The 18266-nt window shown below is 34.2% G+C and overlaps 1 protein-coding gene across 1 annotated transcript; it reads right to left on the reverse strand.

Moving 5' to 3' along the window:
- Positions 1-11591: 11591 nt before the first annotated feature.
- LOC137944268 (alpha carbonic anhydrase 7-like) lies at positions 11592-13678 on the reverse strand. The gene is made up of 7 exons (XM_068789898.1): positions 13506-13678; positions 13188-13405; positions 12986-13092; positions 12717-12828; positions 12459-12620; positions 12328-12381; positions 11592-12054 (listed from the first exon to the last, which is right to left on the reverse strand). Exons 1-7 carry the CDS (start codon positions 13597-13599, stop codon positions 11929-11931), a joined length of 873 nt encoding a protein of 290 aa, XP_068645999.1. The 5' UTR covers positions 13600-13678; the 3' UTR covers positions 11592-11928.
- Positions 13679-18266: the final 4588 nt, after the last annotated feature.

Raw genomic sequence — 18266 nt, forward strand, 5'->3', positions numbered from 1 at the left:
ATGCCATCTCTTTTGGACATGTGGGCCTTCCTTGGCCTTGTGGGCTTGAGCCCATCTTTTAACTCACATGGACATGTAGGCCTTCCTTGGTCGTGTGGGTTTGAGCCAATTTTCCAATAGAGGGGAAACAACTGAGATTCAATTAGTAAAATCAACATACTTGTTAGGGAGACCTTCTAGAGTTGGTCAATGGAATTTTTTTTATTTGGAAAAGGCTGCAACATAAGAGAAAATGTCTAAATAAATTGTAAACACCTAGAAAAAACAAACCATCAAATGACCAAAAAAAGCCAACAAAAAGGTACATGATAGAATGATCTTCCTTTCTATTTGGGATGAATGGAAATAACTTGTCTTCTTTTATATTTGGGATGAATGGCAATAATCTTTGAAATCTGGTATTCTTGCAAATAAATTTCAAACTTCGGTATTTTCCTAAATATTTTTTTTGTATTTTTCTAAATATCCCTTTGTAAAAACTTCAATAAATTTTATTATTAGTAAAGAAGAAAGTGTTCAACTACTGTATTAGAGATGGCGAATATGATCACAGTGCACAACTTAGAGTCAAGGAAGAGTAACTATGCTACTTATAGTATATAGCCAGTGTTACTCAACTCCCAATATTGTGGATCCTTTTAGTTGTTCCATATATATAAGTTCATGACTAATCATCCTCTAGAACAAATCATTGATGACCTTCAATGTAAAATTTCAACTAGGAGAACAACTAATGAAACTATGGCAAATAGTGCATTCGTTTCTTAAATAGAACCCAGAAGTTTTGTCGAAGCTTAAAAAAAGGTTTTCTTAATTGTTAATATCTTTTCCATAGGTTTAAAAGTCTCTTTAGAATCCAAACAATGGTACTGATTATACATTTTGGTCATCAAACTATTTTTATATCCTTTTATTAACCTATCTAACATGTACTTAAACTTTGCAGACCTATTTATATTCGACAATGTCTTCTTCATAAGAACCTTGCAGACCTATTTATATTCGACAATGTCATATTCACAACTTTGTCTAAAGTGTAATTGTTTTGGCCATCAAGCTTTTAATATCTCTTTTTTTATTAACCTATCTAACTTGTACTTTGTCTTGTAGACCCATTTATATTCTTACAATGTTCTTTCATCAACTCTCTCAACAATGTCCCAAGTTCCAAGCCAAATTGTTGCATGTGGCCTCTATTTCTTGTTTTTGACCTTAGGTTAGACTCCCTTATTGATTTTGATAATAACAAAACTTAATAGAACTAACAATTTGCAAACTAAAGTATTTTAGATACTTTGCGTTTAAGAGACAATGCATCTCAAGGTCTAAAGCCTCAAAATGATCAAGCATATTCAAGACCTCAAGCAACATTGAAGGACGTTTCTTGAAGAAGCACCCATGAAGAAGAAGTCAGCAGTAAGACTACAGTTTAAGTGATAATGTTATATGTCAAAACTCAATCACAAATGTAAGAGACCTTTCATAACTCTTTTCTTTACCATGGTGAACATGGAGCTTTAGGACATACATTGCACATAAACATATTTAGGAACATCATATATATCCTTTATAACATGTTAGAGCATTTAGACTAAATCATTCTCATGCTTTAAATATCAATTTAGTTGAATTGACACTGGAATGATTGATCAACCACTGCCAATGATCAATCAACCTTAGTCGATTGATCGATCATCTAGAACATGGCGATATCTTGTTATAACACATGATCAATCATCCCATTTGGATTGATCGATTAATGTTGTCCAAGTAAGCAAAAATTGTATGAAATGATCGATCATCCCACCCGATTGGTAGATCAAACAAAATCTTGCTAGTCAGGGATATAAAGCATACAATATCATAGGAAGTTCATTGATCGATCATCCCCTAGTAATGATCGATCAACTTAACTTTTCAAGGCCAATAACATATTAATTGACAAATCCATTGATCAATAAGTCACATCCTGACATAAAAAAGTTGTTATGATCAATTACTTTACAATGATCAATCAATCACCAGTCTAATTTTTTTAAACTGACAAAAAATGGCTAGTTTGGCTTGGGGAAGTTATAAATACCCCCACCATAAATACGTCACCAAATCACACCTAAAGAAGAAAATAAACATTTATTGGCAAATCCTTAATGCCTTTATTTTCAATCTTGCAATATTTCTCAAATGTGCTCTTTGAGTTAAAGAGTAATACCCAATTGCATTTTCAAGCCTCATTCCTCCACCTATTCCTTACATATCATCATAGATAAGCTCCTAAACACCTTACTCTGTGCTGAAAAGAAGTGGAAGCTTGAATCTCTAAATGAGAATGTACTCTCCGAGTTTTAGGTGTAAGTTTTCCTTTCTTTTATTTTCCATATGACAAAGGTTCATCTAGAACCAATTTAATCTAAATAGAAAGGGTCAACTAGAACTAGAATCTAACCAATCTCTTGGAGATATTGTATTTGTAAAAAAAGGTTCATTGAGCTACATGTAGCTTAAAGAGAGCCAAAATCTCTTTATGTAATTCCAACTATTAGAGCTATTAAAAATAGTAGAATTTCCCAAGGGTTGTTGGGCGGTAAATACTAATAGGGAACATCGATCACAAAAATTCTCTTCTCCTATGGTGTGCACATGTTTACTTTACATTGAAATTGCCTTACAACACAATTTTTTATTACATGCACTATTTAGTTTTTAACTCAAAATTCTCAATTCGCCTCCCTCTTGAGAACCCTCATGGGCCAACACTTGTGACATTGCAACTTATCAATTACTTTCTCATATGACATCATTATAATTCATGAGCTCCCTTATTCTCGTATAGAGATCAACCATATTAGAGCCAACTCACTCAACACGGGTTTTCTTGACCAAGCACCAACCCAAAATAAGACATATGGTTTTGATCTAGTGAGATGGGGTTGTTCAAATCATTTGAGTGAGCCCAATTCAAGCTAAGTCTTTAAATGATGTGGGGGCAAATCAAGTTCATCTTGTAACTCGTACATTCTCATGTTGGAATTCAAATGAACTCAACTATATGCAAAATATGATATTTCTATCATTTCCTTTGAAACTATACTAATAACAACTATAAAAAAAGCTAGAATTTTTTTACGAATTTCCTCGAGAGCGAGTGACAAATCCTCAAATTAAACATATCTTAAAAACCTATAATATTCATGAAAAAATCTCTAAGTTTTCCCTAGATACACATTTCTGATCTAGTGCATTAAAATTTGCTTGGAATTAGGGGTGGTATAGAACCGAGCCGGTTTGCGAACAACTCAAACTCTGCTAAAAAAATCCCAAACTCGGACCGAGTTTAGATGAGGTTCGGGCTCGTTTATGTAAATGAGTCGAGCTTGAGTGAACTACGGTTTGATTCAACGACTTGCAAGCCGGCTTGTTACTTAATGAGCAATTTTGGGCCCAAACCCTAATATTTTCGATAAACCTTCTTTCCTCTCTTCGACTTTTTTGTTCTTCAATATTGGAGAGTAGCAAATAAGAGATTCGAAAGGCTCAGCAAAATCATATGAAAATTGGAAGGAAATCACTGATGGCGATGTGAACTTCCCTCAGTCGAATCTTTCCCAAGCCTAAACAAAGAAAGAAGAGGTCTACAATTTGGCCCTTTAGGTAAGTTTTCATTTTTATTCGATTTCTTCCTCAATCTCTTCATTCTTCGTCGTCAATCAATTTTTTGTAACCGAGGAACAAATTACAAAGCTGAGGAGCCCGACAAAAAGCGCCCCCCCCAGATTTTCTCTCTCTCAGCTAGAGGTGATGATTTTAAAATCTCTACCATTACCCCCGCAATCTCAGCTAGATTGGGAAGAGGAGCTGGCTAAGAGAGTAATTGCGGCCGTTATAGCGTTGACCATAACTAGAGGTAAGCAAAACCTTTCGAAACCAAGATAGTGACGAAAGGAAGTCAAATCTCCCCTTATTTTTCTATGAATTATATTCATTTTTTGTAGTTTTAGTGGTGGTTTTAGAGTTCTATTTATATCTAACCCTACATCGTCCCCTCCATAAAATCTGCAATTAAAAAACTAGAGCTCAGAAGAAGTCCCAACCAATCCCCAATTCCTACAAATAGAAAGGCACTTCAATATATATAAGACTCTTATTTTCCTATATCAAACTAAATTATTTTTTTCCTTTCTTTTGTTGATTAATCTAACTTAAGATGACTTTTTGTTCTAAATAGTTGTTTTCTCTTCGACTGAAACACCCCTTAACTTTTAGCCACAGGAAAATTTAAATAAGATACTGATTGGAGTCACAAATTTTCATTCCACGGCTAAGACCAAAAAACAGGCTTCTGTCTAACGAAGGCCGGTTTGTTTTTCATCATCCACCGAACAAGAAAACACAGGGTCGCCATTGTTGTCTGTCACTTCGTCGCGCCACCTTGTCACAGGGCTACCATTTTTTGTAGAACTAAAGTTTCTACCGTGACAGAAGATCAAACGAGCCGAGCCGTGAGAGATCCATCTTCCCAGCCTCCATGGATTTCACAGACAGAACCGTACACAAGCCAGGAACCTTCTTCTGTGCTGCTTGTTCACATTTTATTGGGTTTGATAAAGTAAGAGATGACCGGCTTGATTTTTTTATTCTATTCGCAACTGTGACTATTCGAAACTGTGACTTGAAACGCAACTTCCGTCATCAGATTTTAAAATTATACTCAGGCACCATTTTTCCTGCCCTTGTCATTCTATATTAGCTCTGCAAGTCTCCCCATTACAAACTCTTGGACTCGTATGTGATAACTTGCGGTTCAATAATACTAAGTTCATCATAATATTCTATTTATTTATTTTTATAGTTTTAAATATAGGTTAGAGCTCAAACCTGGTTCAAACATGGTGAGAGAGACAATTCCTTTCTAGTTTTAATTTCTTTAGTTTTCTTTTAACTGGGGATATTAAATTGATGCCACAGTTGAAAATTAACAAGAGGAATGGGAACAATTACTGGGATTCAATTTCTCTTTCTGCTAAGAATCAGTTGGATTAAATGATTTAACATCTTTTAGTAATATGTGGTTGATTACTGTAGTTGGAATGGATTGGGGAAGCTGGATGGATTTCTATCAATGGAACGGAGTATGAGCTTCAGCAATGCCATTGGCATTCGCCTTCTGAGCACACCATCAATGGCCGGAGGTAAGCTAAATTTCTTCAGCAATCAATAAGATTTGAGTTCGTCCTACCACGTGAAATGAACCTCTGTAAATTGTAATTTCTTCATACCTGTTACCAGTTTATCTCTTTGGGGCATTTCGCCAAACATTTTCCTTTTCTCAACCTCTGCAACTTTACCCATCTAGAGCGGCCAAATTGTCAACTGATATATCATCTTCCCACAAAAACATTTACATGATTTTGACAAAATCATAATTTAAATTGAAACGAGTAGATTGTCTGCTTGACTTAATGAGGGCCAAGTTAGCTTTTTGAGAGCGAGTCTTAGTCAATCTTAAGGGACATTAGATAAAGGCCCTTCAATAAATTTAGCTGGTTTATCCATGATCAATGCAGGTTTGACCTAGAGGCTCACATGGTTCACAAAAGCTCAGATGGAAGGCTTGCTGTGGTTGGAATTATGTACAAAATTGGCAGACCTGATACTTTCTTAACGGAGGTAATTCTCTCTCTCTTGATAAGGGATAAGCATAATCCCTTCAGTTATCGGATAAGATCCCATTAGATTTATCCCACATTGTATTTATCTCATCATGTATATATATCACCCTTACTCAATTGTAAAAGTGTGGTTAAGTTCAACATCTAAATATATCTCTCTTTCATCTGTTTGTGGGTTTCTCAAGCAGCTAATGAAAGGAATAGGGTCTATCGTAGATACCCTTGACTTTGAAAGTGAAGGAATTCCTTTCTTTGAACTTGCTTCCTCTATTTTGAATAAGAAAGTTAGGGAAAGTCAACTAATCATATTCACTCTTTAGTCACCTCTTAGTTGCTTTCACATGTATGCCTCCTATTTACCCCTCAGGGTTGTCTGATCATGAATATTTTTTTACCCTTCTACTGTTGTAAATGGATATCTAAAGGTAAATTAATGGGTATTTTGTTATTTGATTACTCACCACTTATTTTCCTTTCTAGTTCATCCAAATAGCCAACTAGCTACTTCATTTTTGCTCATTTGATTGGTTAACCCATGCATAGATGGGTAAATAGGTAAACAAATCGGTAACTTTATTATATTAATTATTAAATATTAAATATTATAAATGAAAGTGTAATAATTGAAAATGATATCAAACTAAAAATAAAAACCTGAATTTTCTTTTGAAATTGTGTTTCAACCATAGCATAGAAGGAATTTAAAATAGAAACCACTTCAGATCTATTTGTCATCAAATATAACCCAATAACTCTACTATAATTAACTATAAATATTAAACAAATACTTAGAATGTGAAATATTTGAGACATTAATAGGTCCCTAAACATCAAAATGAACTATAGCAAATAAATTAGAAGACACATTGTTTTACCCGGGTTGAAAAATAATTCGGTGAGTCTCTTTATTTGTTGTTGTTATTGTTGTTGTTAATATTGAAGAATCTAGGAAATAAAGATCTCTCTCATGGCCACCTCCATTCACCTGTTTTGTCTTGATTAAAGGGACATGCTCGCTTCTCGTTCCTCTTCACTGTTCATCATTTCTATTTTCGGGCCACAGAACTGAATCATGCGCCCATTGATTTCCTATAGTGAACAACCACTAAATCCTTTTCTCACATATGAACTTAATTAGGTATTAATTTTTTAATTTGTAACACAATTTTTTATATTTCTTAAAAAATATATTTAATAATATAAATGTTTAGTTATACATTGTTTATTTTATTTTAATGAATCATTAAACATGGAAGAAATAAAAATGGAAATATTTTTTTTTGAAAAAATAGTAATTTATGTCAACGAAATTAAATTCTTTGATAGAGATTTCTACCAAAAGAAAAATTCTGAAAACAAAATTAAAATTTCTAGGCAAATATTTCTGTAAAATGAATATTTTTGCTAGCCAAATTTATTTTTGTCAAAGAAATTCTATTTCTACCAGTGAATTTTAAATTTCATTGGCAACATGAAAATTAATTTAAAAATTATTTCTATGATTTAAATTTCATTGGTAGAGATCTATCCCAACGAATTTTCAATTTCGCTTGGAGAAATCTCTATCAACGAATTTGAGATTTTGTTGGCAGAACCCTCTACTAACAAAAACTAGCCAGTGAAAGTTGTTAGCAAATCTCTCGCTCGTAGAAGGTTTTTCTAACAAAATTAGAACTTTTGCTAGAGAAAAAACCACTTGCAGAAGTCGGATTTTTTTGTAGTGAATGAAACTGACTTGATCTATTACTTTAAAATCATTTCATATATGCAAGTATTCTTATTTGGTGGAACATTTGAAAAGGATTTGACAAAAGATTGAAATTTAAGGATAAGTTTGAAATACAAGTATATACAAATATGTACTTTTGAGTAATAAAAATGGTAGATTACATCAAACTAGTGAATATTACTATATGAAATTACAAGTTCAGATTAGTGCTCTAGGTTGTATTTTAAAATCAATAATTACATTGAGTTGTTTGGTATGTTTTCCTAGTTTGAAAAATCAATTCCATCTTAACATTTTGATTATATTTCAAATCTAGTCATTAAGGACTTTTATGAGATTTTGATTTATTGAGTTGGTAGTTAGGAACTAGAGTACCTACTTGCTTGAGGCAATTTATGTTGAGTTACACCGTAAGCAAGCAAACCTTCCAAATTTGGTCAAACCTTGGGTAGGCAAGACCATCCTTAACATTAAATTAATTGAGAGAAGTTGTTGGGGCTGAGTTATAAAAGTTGCAAAGTTGTTGGGGTTGAAGTATAAAAGTTAAGAAGTTGCAATAGTTGAAGTGTTGAGATTGAGAAGATGAATTAGCTGTTGAAAATTGTGTGAGAGAAGTTGTTTGAATTGAGATGTAAAAATTGAAATGGGAGCTTTGGTTTCTCATGCGATTACAATAAGAGAAGCCGGATTCTACAAATCTTGAGCAAGTATTGAAGGGACTTTTGAGAGCTTATATAGAAATACTAGAAAATGTCAGGTTAATGGTGTGTAAAATGTTGTTCAATGAATTCTTGGTGGTCGCATTTTCAAATTGCGGTCAAGTCAGAAAGAAAAAGAGATGGAAATAAAAATAAAATAAAACCAGACAACCATTTCTTGTTGAGAATCAAAACACTTGGAGAAGAACTGAATGAGGCTTTTGTCCTTTTGTATTGAAACGTTTCTAATTAAAATTACGTTGAGACATGTTTAATAATGATTCCATGAACAATTCTTCAATGCTAAGTTAAAGCTTGAGGTTGGAAATGGAGTAGCAAATTCAAATACAAACTGTTTTGAGATGTAGGTAGAACGGAATTCTCTTCTGTATCTATAATGGAAGACAGAGAAAAAATATTGTAATAAAAAAATATTTAAAAAATGCTAGACTTTAAAAGTTGAAATCACATGACATCAATGCCCCATGTCAGTCAAACCGGTCCATGTGATGCCATGTCATCTTATAATGAGTTTGTATAAAATTCTTATGTCATGATCTTATCCTAGAGACACAAAGTGCAAAAGTTAACCAAACCCCTCTCATATATGTTAAATTATATTTCATCCACAGTAATTTATGTTCTGTGTATATAGATACATCCACATCATCTCCATCATCGGTGTGTCCATCCAAATTGGCTCCATCTACATACTAGCATATGAGGCGATCATGAGGCCCAAATAGGGACTCCAAAGTTGATGAGCTGGTGGCAAACATCAACAAGAGGAGGATCATGGTGTTGTTCTAAGATGGACATTAGGACTCGAATAATGTCATTTTCACTCATTGGGTGGGCAATGTATTGAGGACTTTTATGTAGGTGAACGTAGAAAAGTTCAAATCCTACATCAAGGATTAAATAGCTTGTGCTTATCCTTATATTGAGGTAATATTACAAATTGTTCAATTAAATTTTCCTTTAAGTTTTTCCAAGTAGACAATGTTAAGGTTAGCAATGTTTTGTGTTATTGGAAAATTTTGATGTTGATATCAATGGTAATACGGAAGCACGAGCTACCATGCATGTTATATTGAGTGTTGCATTTCGATAGAACCATACTGATATGATGGGTGCTATAAGGAGTGTGGAGGCCACCTTAGGGCATTGTCTACTCATTACAAAGCAGTTTCCCTTGAGAAATGGCAGTGGTTGTGCATGAATGTGTTTGAGGGATAGAGGTTCAAGATAATTAGATTTGTATGAATTTTCTTTTAAAATATCAATTATTTTTTAGTTTAAATCATGTCTGATTTTCATTTATAGAGATATTCTTGAGTAAATGTAAAAAATGTTCGACATACCACGAGATCAAAGTCTTTTATGCATTTTAAGAGGCGATGATATGTATGTTAAATTGGGAGTATATTTTATTTCAAATAAATTACTATTCTATCATATTTACATGCATGTGTTCTTATAAATGTGTAGGTTACATATTGCTCTGATATTGAGCAATTTTGGCTTACTCATCAGCCCGATGAAGGCGAATGCATTGACAACAATATGTAAACATAATTTTTTTTATAAATATCATATTTTATTTTAATATTAAATTATTGTAAATTACCTCATGTTATTTTTTACAGGAAGAGATGAAATGGTTTGTCTGAGAGGCTAGTGAGTTAGTTGATGAGAGTGTCATTGTGCGTCGGGTTCATGGATTTTGGTCTGGCTACATTAAGAGGTTGGAATTGTCTCAACCGCCTCTACCCAGGATGGCCCGACCATCTTTGTCTCAACCACCAGCACATATAGAGGATGAGTTACGAGTAACTAAAGAGGGATTGCGGGCAACTAAAGAATAACTATCTGAAACTTTGGAAGAGTTGAGAAATGTAAATCATCGTGTTGAACAACAAGAGAATAAAATGAAGAACTTATAAATACAAATGCCGACTCGAAACCAATAGTCATTGAATCGTTCTCCCGCATATGAACTTAATTAGGTATTAATTTCTATTGTTTGAAATTTTTTAATTTGTTAACACAATTTTTTATATTCCATAAAAAATATATTTAATAATATAAATTTTTAGTTATACATTGTTTGTTTTATTTTAACTTTTTTTTATTTTAATCAATCATTAAACATGGAATAAATGAAAAATATAAATATTTTTTGAAAATTTAGTAACTTTTGCCAACGAAATTAAAATTCATCGACATAGATTTCTATAGGAAGAAAATTTCTAAAAACAAAATAAAATTTTCAAGCAAAGATTTATGCAAAAGGAAAAAAATTTCTAGCAAAATTTATTTCTACCAAGAATTCTATTTATACCAATGAACTTTAAATTTCATTGGTAGAATGAAAATTAATCTAAAAATTATTTATTTAATTTAAATTTTATCTGTTGAGATCGAACCTAACGAAATTTTAATTTCGCTTGGAGAAATCTCTATCAGCAAATTTGAGATTTCATTGGCAGAACCCTCTACAAATGAAAACTAGCCAATGAAAGTTGCAAGCAAATCTCTCGCTTGTAGATGGTTTTGCCAACAAAATTAGAACTTCCGCTAGCAAAAAAATCGCTTGTAGAAGTCAGATTTTTTTTTTAGTGAATAAAAATTACTAGATCTTTAACTTTAAAATAATATCATATATGCAAGTATTCTTATTTGGTGAAATATTTGAAAGTGGTTTCACAAAAGATTGAAATTTAAGGATAAGTTTCAAATCCAAGTATATACAAATATGTACTTTGAGTAATATTAATTCTACTAGGTACAGTACATAAAACTAGTGAATCTTACTCATTGAAATTACAAGTTTAGGTTACAGCTCTTGGGAGTAATTTAAAATCAATCATTACATCGAGTTGCTTGGTATGTTTTTCTAGTTTGAAAAATCAATTCCATCTTTTCATTCTACATATATTTAAAATCTAGTCATTAAGGACTTTCTTGAGCTATTCGATTTCTTGAGTGGGTACTTAAGAACTAGAGTACCTAAATCTGCCTTTTGAAAGGCAATTTATGTGAGTTATATTGTAAGCAAGTAAACCTTCCAAATTTGGTCAAATCTTGAGTAGGCAAGACCATATTTAATGTTAAAATAATTGAGAAAAATTGTTGAGGCTGATTTATAAAAGTAGCAAAGTTGTTGGGGTTGTAGTATAAAAGTAGAGAAGTTGTGGTAGTTGAAGTGTCGAGATTGAAAAGGTGAATTAGCTGTTGAAAATTTTGTGAAAGAAGTTGTTTGAATTGAGATGTAAATACTAAGAAGTTGTCGGGATTGCTATAGGATTTGGAAACTAGGATTGGCCGAAGAGTAGAAGTTGACAAGTGGCATCAATTATTATTAAGCTATAAGACCTTTGTGTAGGCCGGTGGTGTTGAAAATCCTTAGTGAGCAGCTTAAAATCCCTATGTGAATCTAAGCTTGTGTAGCTTAATGAGCTACTAAAAAATCCCTTTGTGGGTCTTGGCCGGTATGCCCAATCAGATTCCGTTTGTACTTATACTAATTAAAAACATAAATACACATACAAACATTAACCAAAAGAAGTTAAAATTAGTAGTAGAAGCTAACAAACTAGTCAATCCCTGCCCTTATGAACAGATCTCCTCTCCTCTGAGTCAAGAAACTCACAGAGAGGAGGGAGCCATCACCCTTCCTTTTTTCTCTACATTAAGATGCAGACTCAAAGCACATGGACTTCAGATTGACTCATTAACTTGATAAACATATTCATCCCACTCTAAGTTTATTCTATCCTTTTATGCCATTAAAACACCAAAGACTCCGAGGTGGTGGCAACAAGTGGCATTAAGATAAAAGGGACATGCTCGCTTCCGATTCCTCTTCTCTGTTCATCATTTCTATTTTCGGGCCATAGAACTGAATCATGCGCCCATTGATTGCCTGCAGTGGTCTTGCGTTATTTTCCGCATTCTGCATACAACAAAGCAAGCTTATTAAGACAAATTAACCAAATCAGACAGAATTTATCAAAGGCAGTTTTCAATGGCTTTAAATCTGCCAGTTTTCATCGATTAGCCTTCAATCACACGAAGAATATACAATGACCTTAAACCAAGTCTTTAGAAGAAGATCTACTCGTCTTCTCCACTTGATTAATAAAGAAAACTTTTTTATCCATATTAACTGGCAAATCCAAACTCATCCTGTATATGTGTGATCTTGTTGAGTGAGGAAGAGACTTACATCATCTACGGCCTTCCTCAATAATTTCACTTGTTTTCTTGATACAGTCCCCACCTGAAGGCATGAGTTTCGAGTTTAAACTCCGTTGCTGAATAAAGAAGGAGAGATGAATAGTGAAGATGAGATAATACCTCTTTTGTGACTGTCCAAACAACATTTTCAGTGCAGGGAGGGGTTGTGAGGGAGCCCATGTATCTGTAGTAGTTCTTGCTGGGCACTCCGATGTGTCTGGGATCCACCATCCCTACCACCTTCTCTTTTTTGTCTACGATGGAGCTTATACTCATCTCCAGCTGATAATAGATGAAGAAAAAAACACAAGTTTTGAAGATACAGAACAGATGAACGAGAGAAGAGAGAGAGAGAGAGAGAGAGAGAGAGAGAGAGACCTTAGACAGAAATGGATCCGGTTTACCAAATTTATACAGCTTTCCGACCACAGCCACGTTTGGTAATTGGGTGCCACTCCTTTGATGAACCATGTGAATCTCAAGATCGAACCTAAAGATTGCCAAAACATTTACTATTAGATGTGTTTTGCCATAGAGAAACCAGTCTGAAGCTCGATCAAAACCAGTTTATATATCAGCATGGAAAAGGGGATTTTCATTGAACAAAGACAAACACACCGATCCTCTAATGGATCTGAAAAGACTACCTTTGGCCATCGATGACGTGCTCAGAAGGTGTGTGCCAGTGACACTGTCTCAGCACAAACTCAGTTCCGTTGATATAGAGCGATCCTCCACCATTTACCCATTCCAACTGCATCAATTTATCCCATTCAAACCAAAACTTTATAAGAATAGTTCTAAAAAACAATAACAATATGAAGAAACATCTGCGGCAAGATCTTTTACCATTATATCATGGCCCCTATTCTTGATTGTCGCATTTGAGGGCCTGTAAAGCCTTTTCAATCTCCCTAAACTGGGAACAACTTCAACTCTCTCATACAGCAAATCAATTGGGGACTGCATCGTCCCATTCTTACACAAACTCCATTCTTCATGAAGTTCTCCCCAGTGTTCAGGTCCCCTTCCACTCCCTTCAATGTAATCAAACTCTTCCTCATTCTCTGCCCAATACAAGAAAACCAAATAAACCGACTGCATCAGATCATTAAAACATGGAATAGAACCAGCAGAACAGATTGTGTATAACTTTTCCTCCCATACCTATTTCTTGTGCGCTTGTTAAACTTGAATGACGAGCAAAGGCTAACAGAAACAGAAACACGAATAACTGGAGATGGGAGCTTTGGTTTCTCATGCTTCAACCCAAACGCACTTGCGATTACAACAAGAGAAGCTGGATTCTACAAATCTTGAGCAACCCAAGAGAAGCTGGATTCTACAAATCTTGAGCAAGTATTGAAGGGACTTTTGAGAGCTTATATAGAAATACTAGAAAATGTCAGGTTAATGGTGTGTAAAATGTGGTTCAATGAATTCTCGGTGGTCGCGTTTTCAAATTGCAGTTAGGTCAGAAATAAAAAAAGCAAAACCAGCCAACCATTTCATGCCGAGAATCAAAACACTTGCAGAAGAACTGAACGAGGCCTTGTCGTTTTGTACCGTAACGTTTCTCATTAAAATCACGTTTTGTCAGACAAACTAAGCCCTTTGTCAGAAAAACTAAGCCCTTTGTCGTTTTGTACTGTGACGCCACATCATCTTGTAATGAGCTTGTACAACTATCTTATGGGATGATCTTGTCCCAGACAACTAAGCCCTTTGTCATTTATGTTAAATTATATTTCATCCACGCTAAATTTATATTTTGTGTATATAGATACATCCACATCATCTCCGTCATCGGTGTGTCCATCCACATTGGCTCCGTCTACATCCTTACACACGAGGTGATCACGAGGCACGAGTAAGGGCTCCAGAGTTGATGAACTGGTTGCAGACCCCAATTGGTTTGAGTGGCACAAGAGGCTAGTGAACTAGTTGATGAGAGAGCCATTGTGCATTGGGTTCATGGATTTTGGTCTGGCTACATTAAGAGGTTGAAATTTTCTCAACCTCCTCTACCAAGGATGGACCGACCATCTTTGTCTCAGCCACCAACACATATAGAGGACAAGTTGTGGGTAATTAAAGAGGGGTTGCGGGCAACTATAGAGTAGCTATCTAAAACTCTGGAAGACTTGAGAAATGTAAATTGCCGTGCTGAACAACAAGAGAATAAATTGAAGAACTTAGAGGTACAGATGCCGATTCAAAGCCAACAACCACCGAATCCTTCCTCATATAAACTTAGTTATGTATTAATTTTGTATAATTTGTGTTTTTAATTTTGTAACACAATTTTGTATAATTTCATTAAAATTATATTTAATGAAATAATTGTTTAGTTATACCTTGTTTCTTTTATTTTATCTATTTTAATAAATCATTAAACATGGAATTAATAAAATTATTTTTCGAAAATTTATAGTTTATGCCATTGAAATTAAAATTCTCTGATAGAGATTTCTACAATAAGAAAATTTCTGACAACAAAATTAAAATTTGATGGCATAGATTTATGCAAAAGGATATTTCCATTAGCAAAATTTAAATTTAGTAGAAAATTTTATTTCAGCCAAAGAAGTTCTATTTCTACCAATGAATTTTAAATTTTGTTGGCAACATGAAAAGTAATTTTTATTTAAATTTCATTGGTACAGATCTATCCCAAAGAATTTTTCAATTTTGATTGGTGAAATCTTTGTTAGCAAATTTGAGATTTTTTTGGTAGAACCCTCTACCAATGAAATTTGCAAGCAGAACTTTCACTCGTAGAAGGTTTTGCCAACAAATTTAGAACTTTTACTAGCAAAAAAAATCACTTTCAGAAGTCAGATTTTTTGTAGTGAATGAAACTTGCTCGATCTTTTAATTTAAAATAAATTTATATATGCAAGTATTCTTATTTGGTGGAAATTTTGAATGGGGTATCACAAAATATTGAAATTTAAGGATAAGTTTTCAAATCCAAGTATATAAAAATATGTACTTTGAGTAATATTAATTATTCTTGGTAGAGTACATCGAACTAGTGAATATTACTCATTGAAATTACAAGTTTAGATTACTTTTCTTGGGTTGTATTTTAAAATCAACCATTACATTGAGTTGATTGGTATGTTTTCCTTGTTTGAAAAATCAATTCCATCTTTACATTTTGCATATATTTCAAATCTATTCGTAAAGGACTTTCTTGAGCTTTTGATTTCTTGAGTAGGTACTTAGGAACTAGACTACCATTTGCTTGAACATAGATTGTAAAATATACCTTTTGAAAGACAATTTATGTTGAGTTATATCGTAAGCAAGTAAACCTTCCAAATTTGGTCAAACCTTGGGTAGGCAGGACCATCTTTAATGTTTAATTAATTGAAAAAAGTTGTTGAGGTTGAGTTATGAAAGTTGCAAAGTTGTTGGGGTTGAAGTATAAAAGTTGAGCAGTTGTGATAGTTGAAGTTTTGAGATTGAGAAGGTGAATTAGCAGCTGAGAAGTTGTTGGGGTTCAACATATGCCCATATGATCAACTCTCCTCTACCAACTAAATTTTATTTCACATGAGATTGTTAAATTTTTTTAAAAATATTTTTTCATTGACAAAAGTCTTTTCCACCGAATTTTGATTTTCTCAGTTATGCCAAGGAAAATTTAAATTCGTTGCTAGAACCCTCTTCCAAAGGAAATTAGTCAGCAAAATTTTTTATGATAGAAGGTTCAGCCAAATGAAAATTTGACTTTTGGCCTGAGAAAAGGTTCATTGGCAGAAGTCTTTTTTATTGTTGTGAATGTTTCTTTATCATTACATTATGTTATAAATTGGAGAGAAGATGGAGCCCTTAACCTCCCTCTTATAATTTGATGTGGACATTTTCTCAAGCCCTATCTCTTCTCCCACATTCTCTCATTTGCTTCTCCTAAAATTTCACATGGTATTAGACATGGAGAATGAAAAGAATAGAAAAGAAAAAGGACATGAAAAGAGAAGACAAGATTTTTTTTTCCAGTTTTTATCTCTATTTTATTCATTTGCTCCAATTGCTTGTCAATTTTTCCTGTTGTTATTTCTATCCCTTAGTTATCTTTGTTTTGGTTAAGTGCAGTTTGTTGGATATTGTGTTTCTTTATTGTGCCAAGACTTGTTGCTAAAGTAGCTCTCATATTTCTCTTTTCAATTTGCCAAAAAAAAAAAAACCCACTTAACCTAATTGGATGATTGGAAGAAAAAGTCCAACAATCAACGCTTAAGTATCCTTAAGTAGTCTTGGACATCTTTTTTCTTAAGCAAAGTATTCATTGCAACTGTGTTGGAAAGAAGTCTCAATTGAAGTTATCTACAAAGAACTCTAAATGTTTTGTCGAAGGTTAGTCAGAATTGTGCAGGTAGAGTCTCAATTGAAGCTTTGTAGAATTCGTGTAAAACTTGGTAGCCTAGTTAGTTGTTTGCTTAAGGTTCATCTGTAGTCTATGTTCTATCATGGTATACCCAGCTGTCGGGTGTCTCTGACCAACATTGGGAGTGTGGGGTCCTCTTGAAAAGTTGAGGGGTTCCATTCTTTCATATGGGTCTTTGCATGGTCCTCTCATGTAGGTCAAGTTATGTTTTTGCAAGTGTTTGACTACCTGAATTCTACTAGTACCTCTCTTGTCAATGTTTGTTTATTTCATAACTTCAAATTAACAATGACACACCCATTACCCACAATAGCACTTTGTGATATGCCTTCTAAAAAAATTGAAGTGTGTACAAGTCTAATTTGATACTATATAAAGGATCCATCTAGCCAAAATTAATTAGTCTGACCTTCTTCCTTGATTTTAGTTTTTGTCACTTCAAGGGGCGATGACAAGTTAGGAAATCGGCAAAGGGTTGAGTTCTTGTCTCAATGCTTAGTAGATGTCGATTTTCTTATTTGTTGGAGTATGGAGTTTATTGTTTGGCTAGGTCTCTTTATGTCACGGTTCCCCAAATTTTGAGTTTGATAGGATTAACAATCTATCTAGACTGTACAAACTTGCTTATTATCTTATTTTTTAGTTTTATTGTAGTATATTTCTATCAAGAGGCTTAATTATGCCTTAACCAAATAAGCAACTAAACCTTACATTTTTAAACCAATCAAGACTTTAATAAACTAAAAACTCTTTTAATTTGGTATAAGTACCTAGTCTTTAAATATTAATTGTGAAGCAATATAAAGTCTTTAAATAATAGTTGCATCCCCAACATCTCTTCCTCTTCCCTCTCTCCTATGCTCATGAGACGCCTTTGATCCAAACTGCAATAACGATCTCGTCGTACCCAAATTACATCACTTCGTCTTCAACTAGAGCACCGGAAGCCACAAGCAGATCTACTTGCCCCTTGTCCATCCGACTCCTCTCCCATCGCCCCACGTCTTCGTTGCCTCCTTTCCGAGCCTGCATCTTCATCTTCCAGATATCCTCTTCTTGTTGCCAACACCAAAATTCTGTCAACGATCGTACTTCCTCCCGTCAATGTCCTCCAGACTTCCCGTCGACGATGCATCCCTCATTGCCCCGCCAGTCATTGATTTCTTGTCAAATCGCCAACCGCACAGTTGGTGACATCAACGAGCACTTTCTCTCCCCCATATCTCACACTATGGGCATGTCGTACCCCAGCCAAAGCAAACAAACCTTCCCGACCCTCGCCAAATTTGCAGCAATGTCGTTGTCATCACCACTCATCGACACTGAGCTCTTTTCTCTGTTTTTGAACATTTCCATTTTTGCCAACAACCTTCACCTCCATCGTTGTCGCTATCGCTATCAAACTTCGCTTCTATCACCGACAACCATCAACTCCATCGCCATCATCAAAGACTAGGAGCCAGCCAGTCACATTCCCCGTGTTGAGGTCCCTCAAAGGTTCAATGGGGATTTTGGCTTCCAATGGGGACGAT

The sequence above is a fragment of the Aristolochia californica genome, unplaced genomic scaffold (assembly GCF_029961685.1).
Source record: "Aristolochia californica isolate CCGP_79_NKW_82.1479 unplaced genomic scaffold, dmAriCali1.0.hap1 SCAF_11, whole genome shotgun sequence".
In the NCBI taxonomy this organism is placed as follows: domain Eukaryota; kingdom Viridiplantae; phylum Streptophyta; class Magnoliopsida; order Piperales; family Aristolochiaceae; genus Aristolochia; species Aristolochia californica.

Coding starts and splice junctions, on each gene's coding strand:
- LOC137944268 (XM_068789898.1), bottom strand. CDS start 13,599: ATGAGAAACCAAAGCTCCCATCTCCAGTTATTCGTGTTTCTGTTTCTG. Junction 13,406..13,505: donor AACAAGCGCACAAGAAATAG/GTATGGGAGGAA, acceptor TGTATTGGGCAG/AGAATGAGGAAGAGTTTGAT. Junction 12,055..12,327: donor TGAGGAAGGCCGTAGATGAT/GTAAGTCTCTTC, acceptor TGTTGTATGCAG/AATGCGGAAAATAACGCAAG.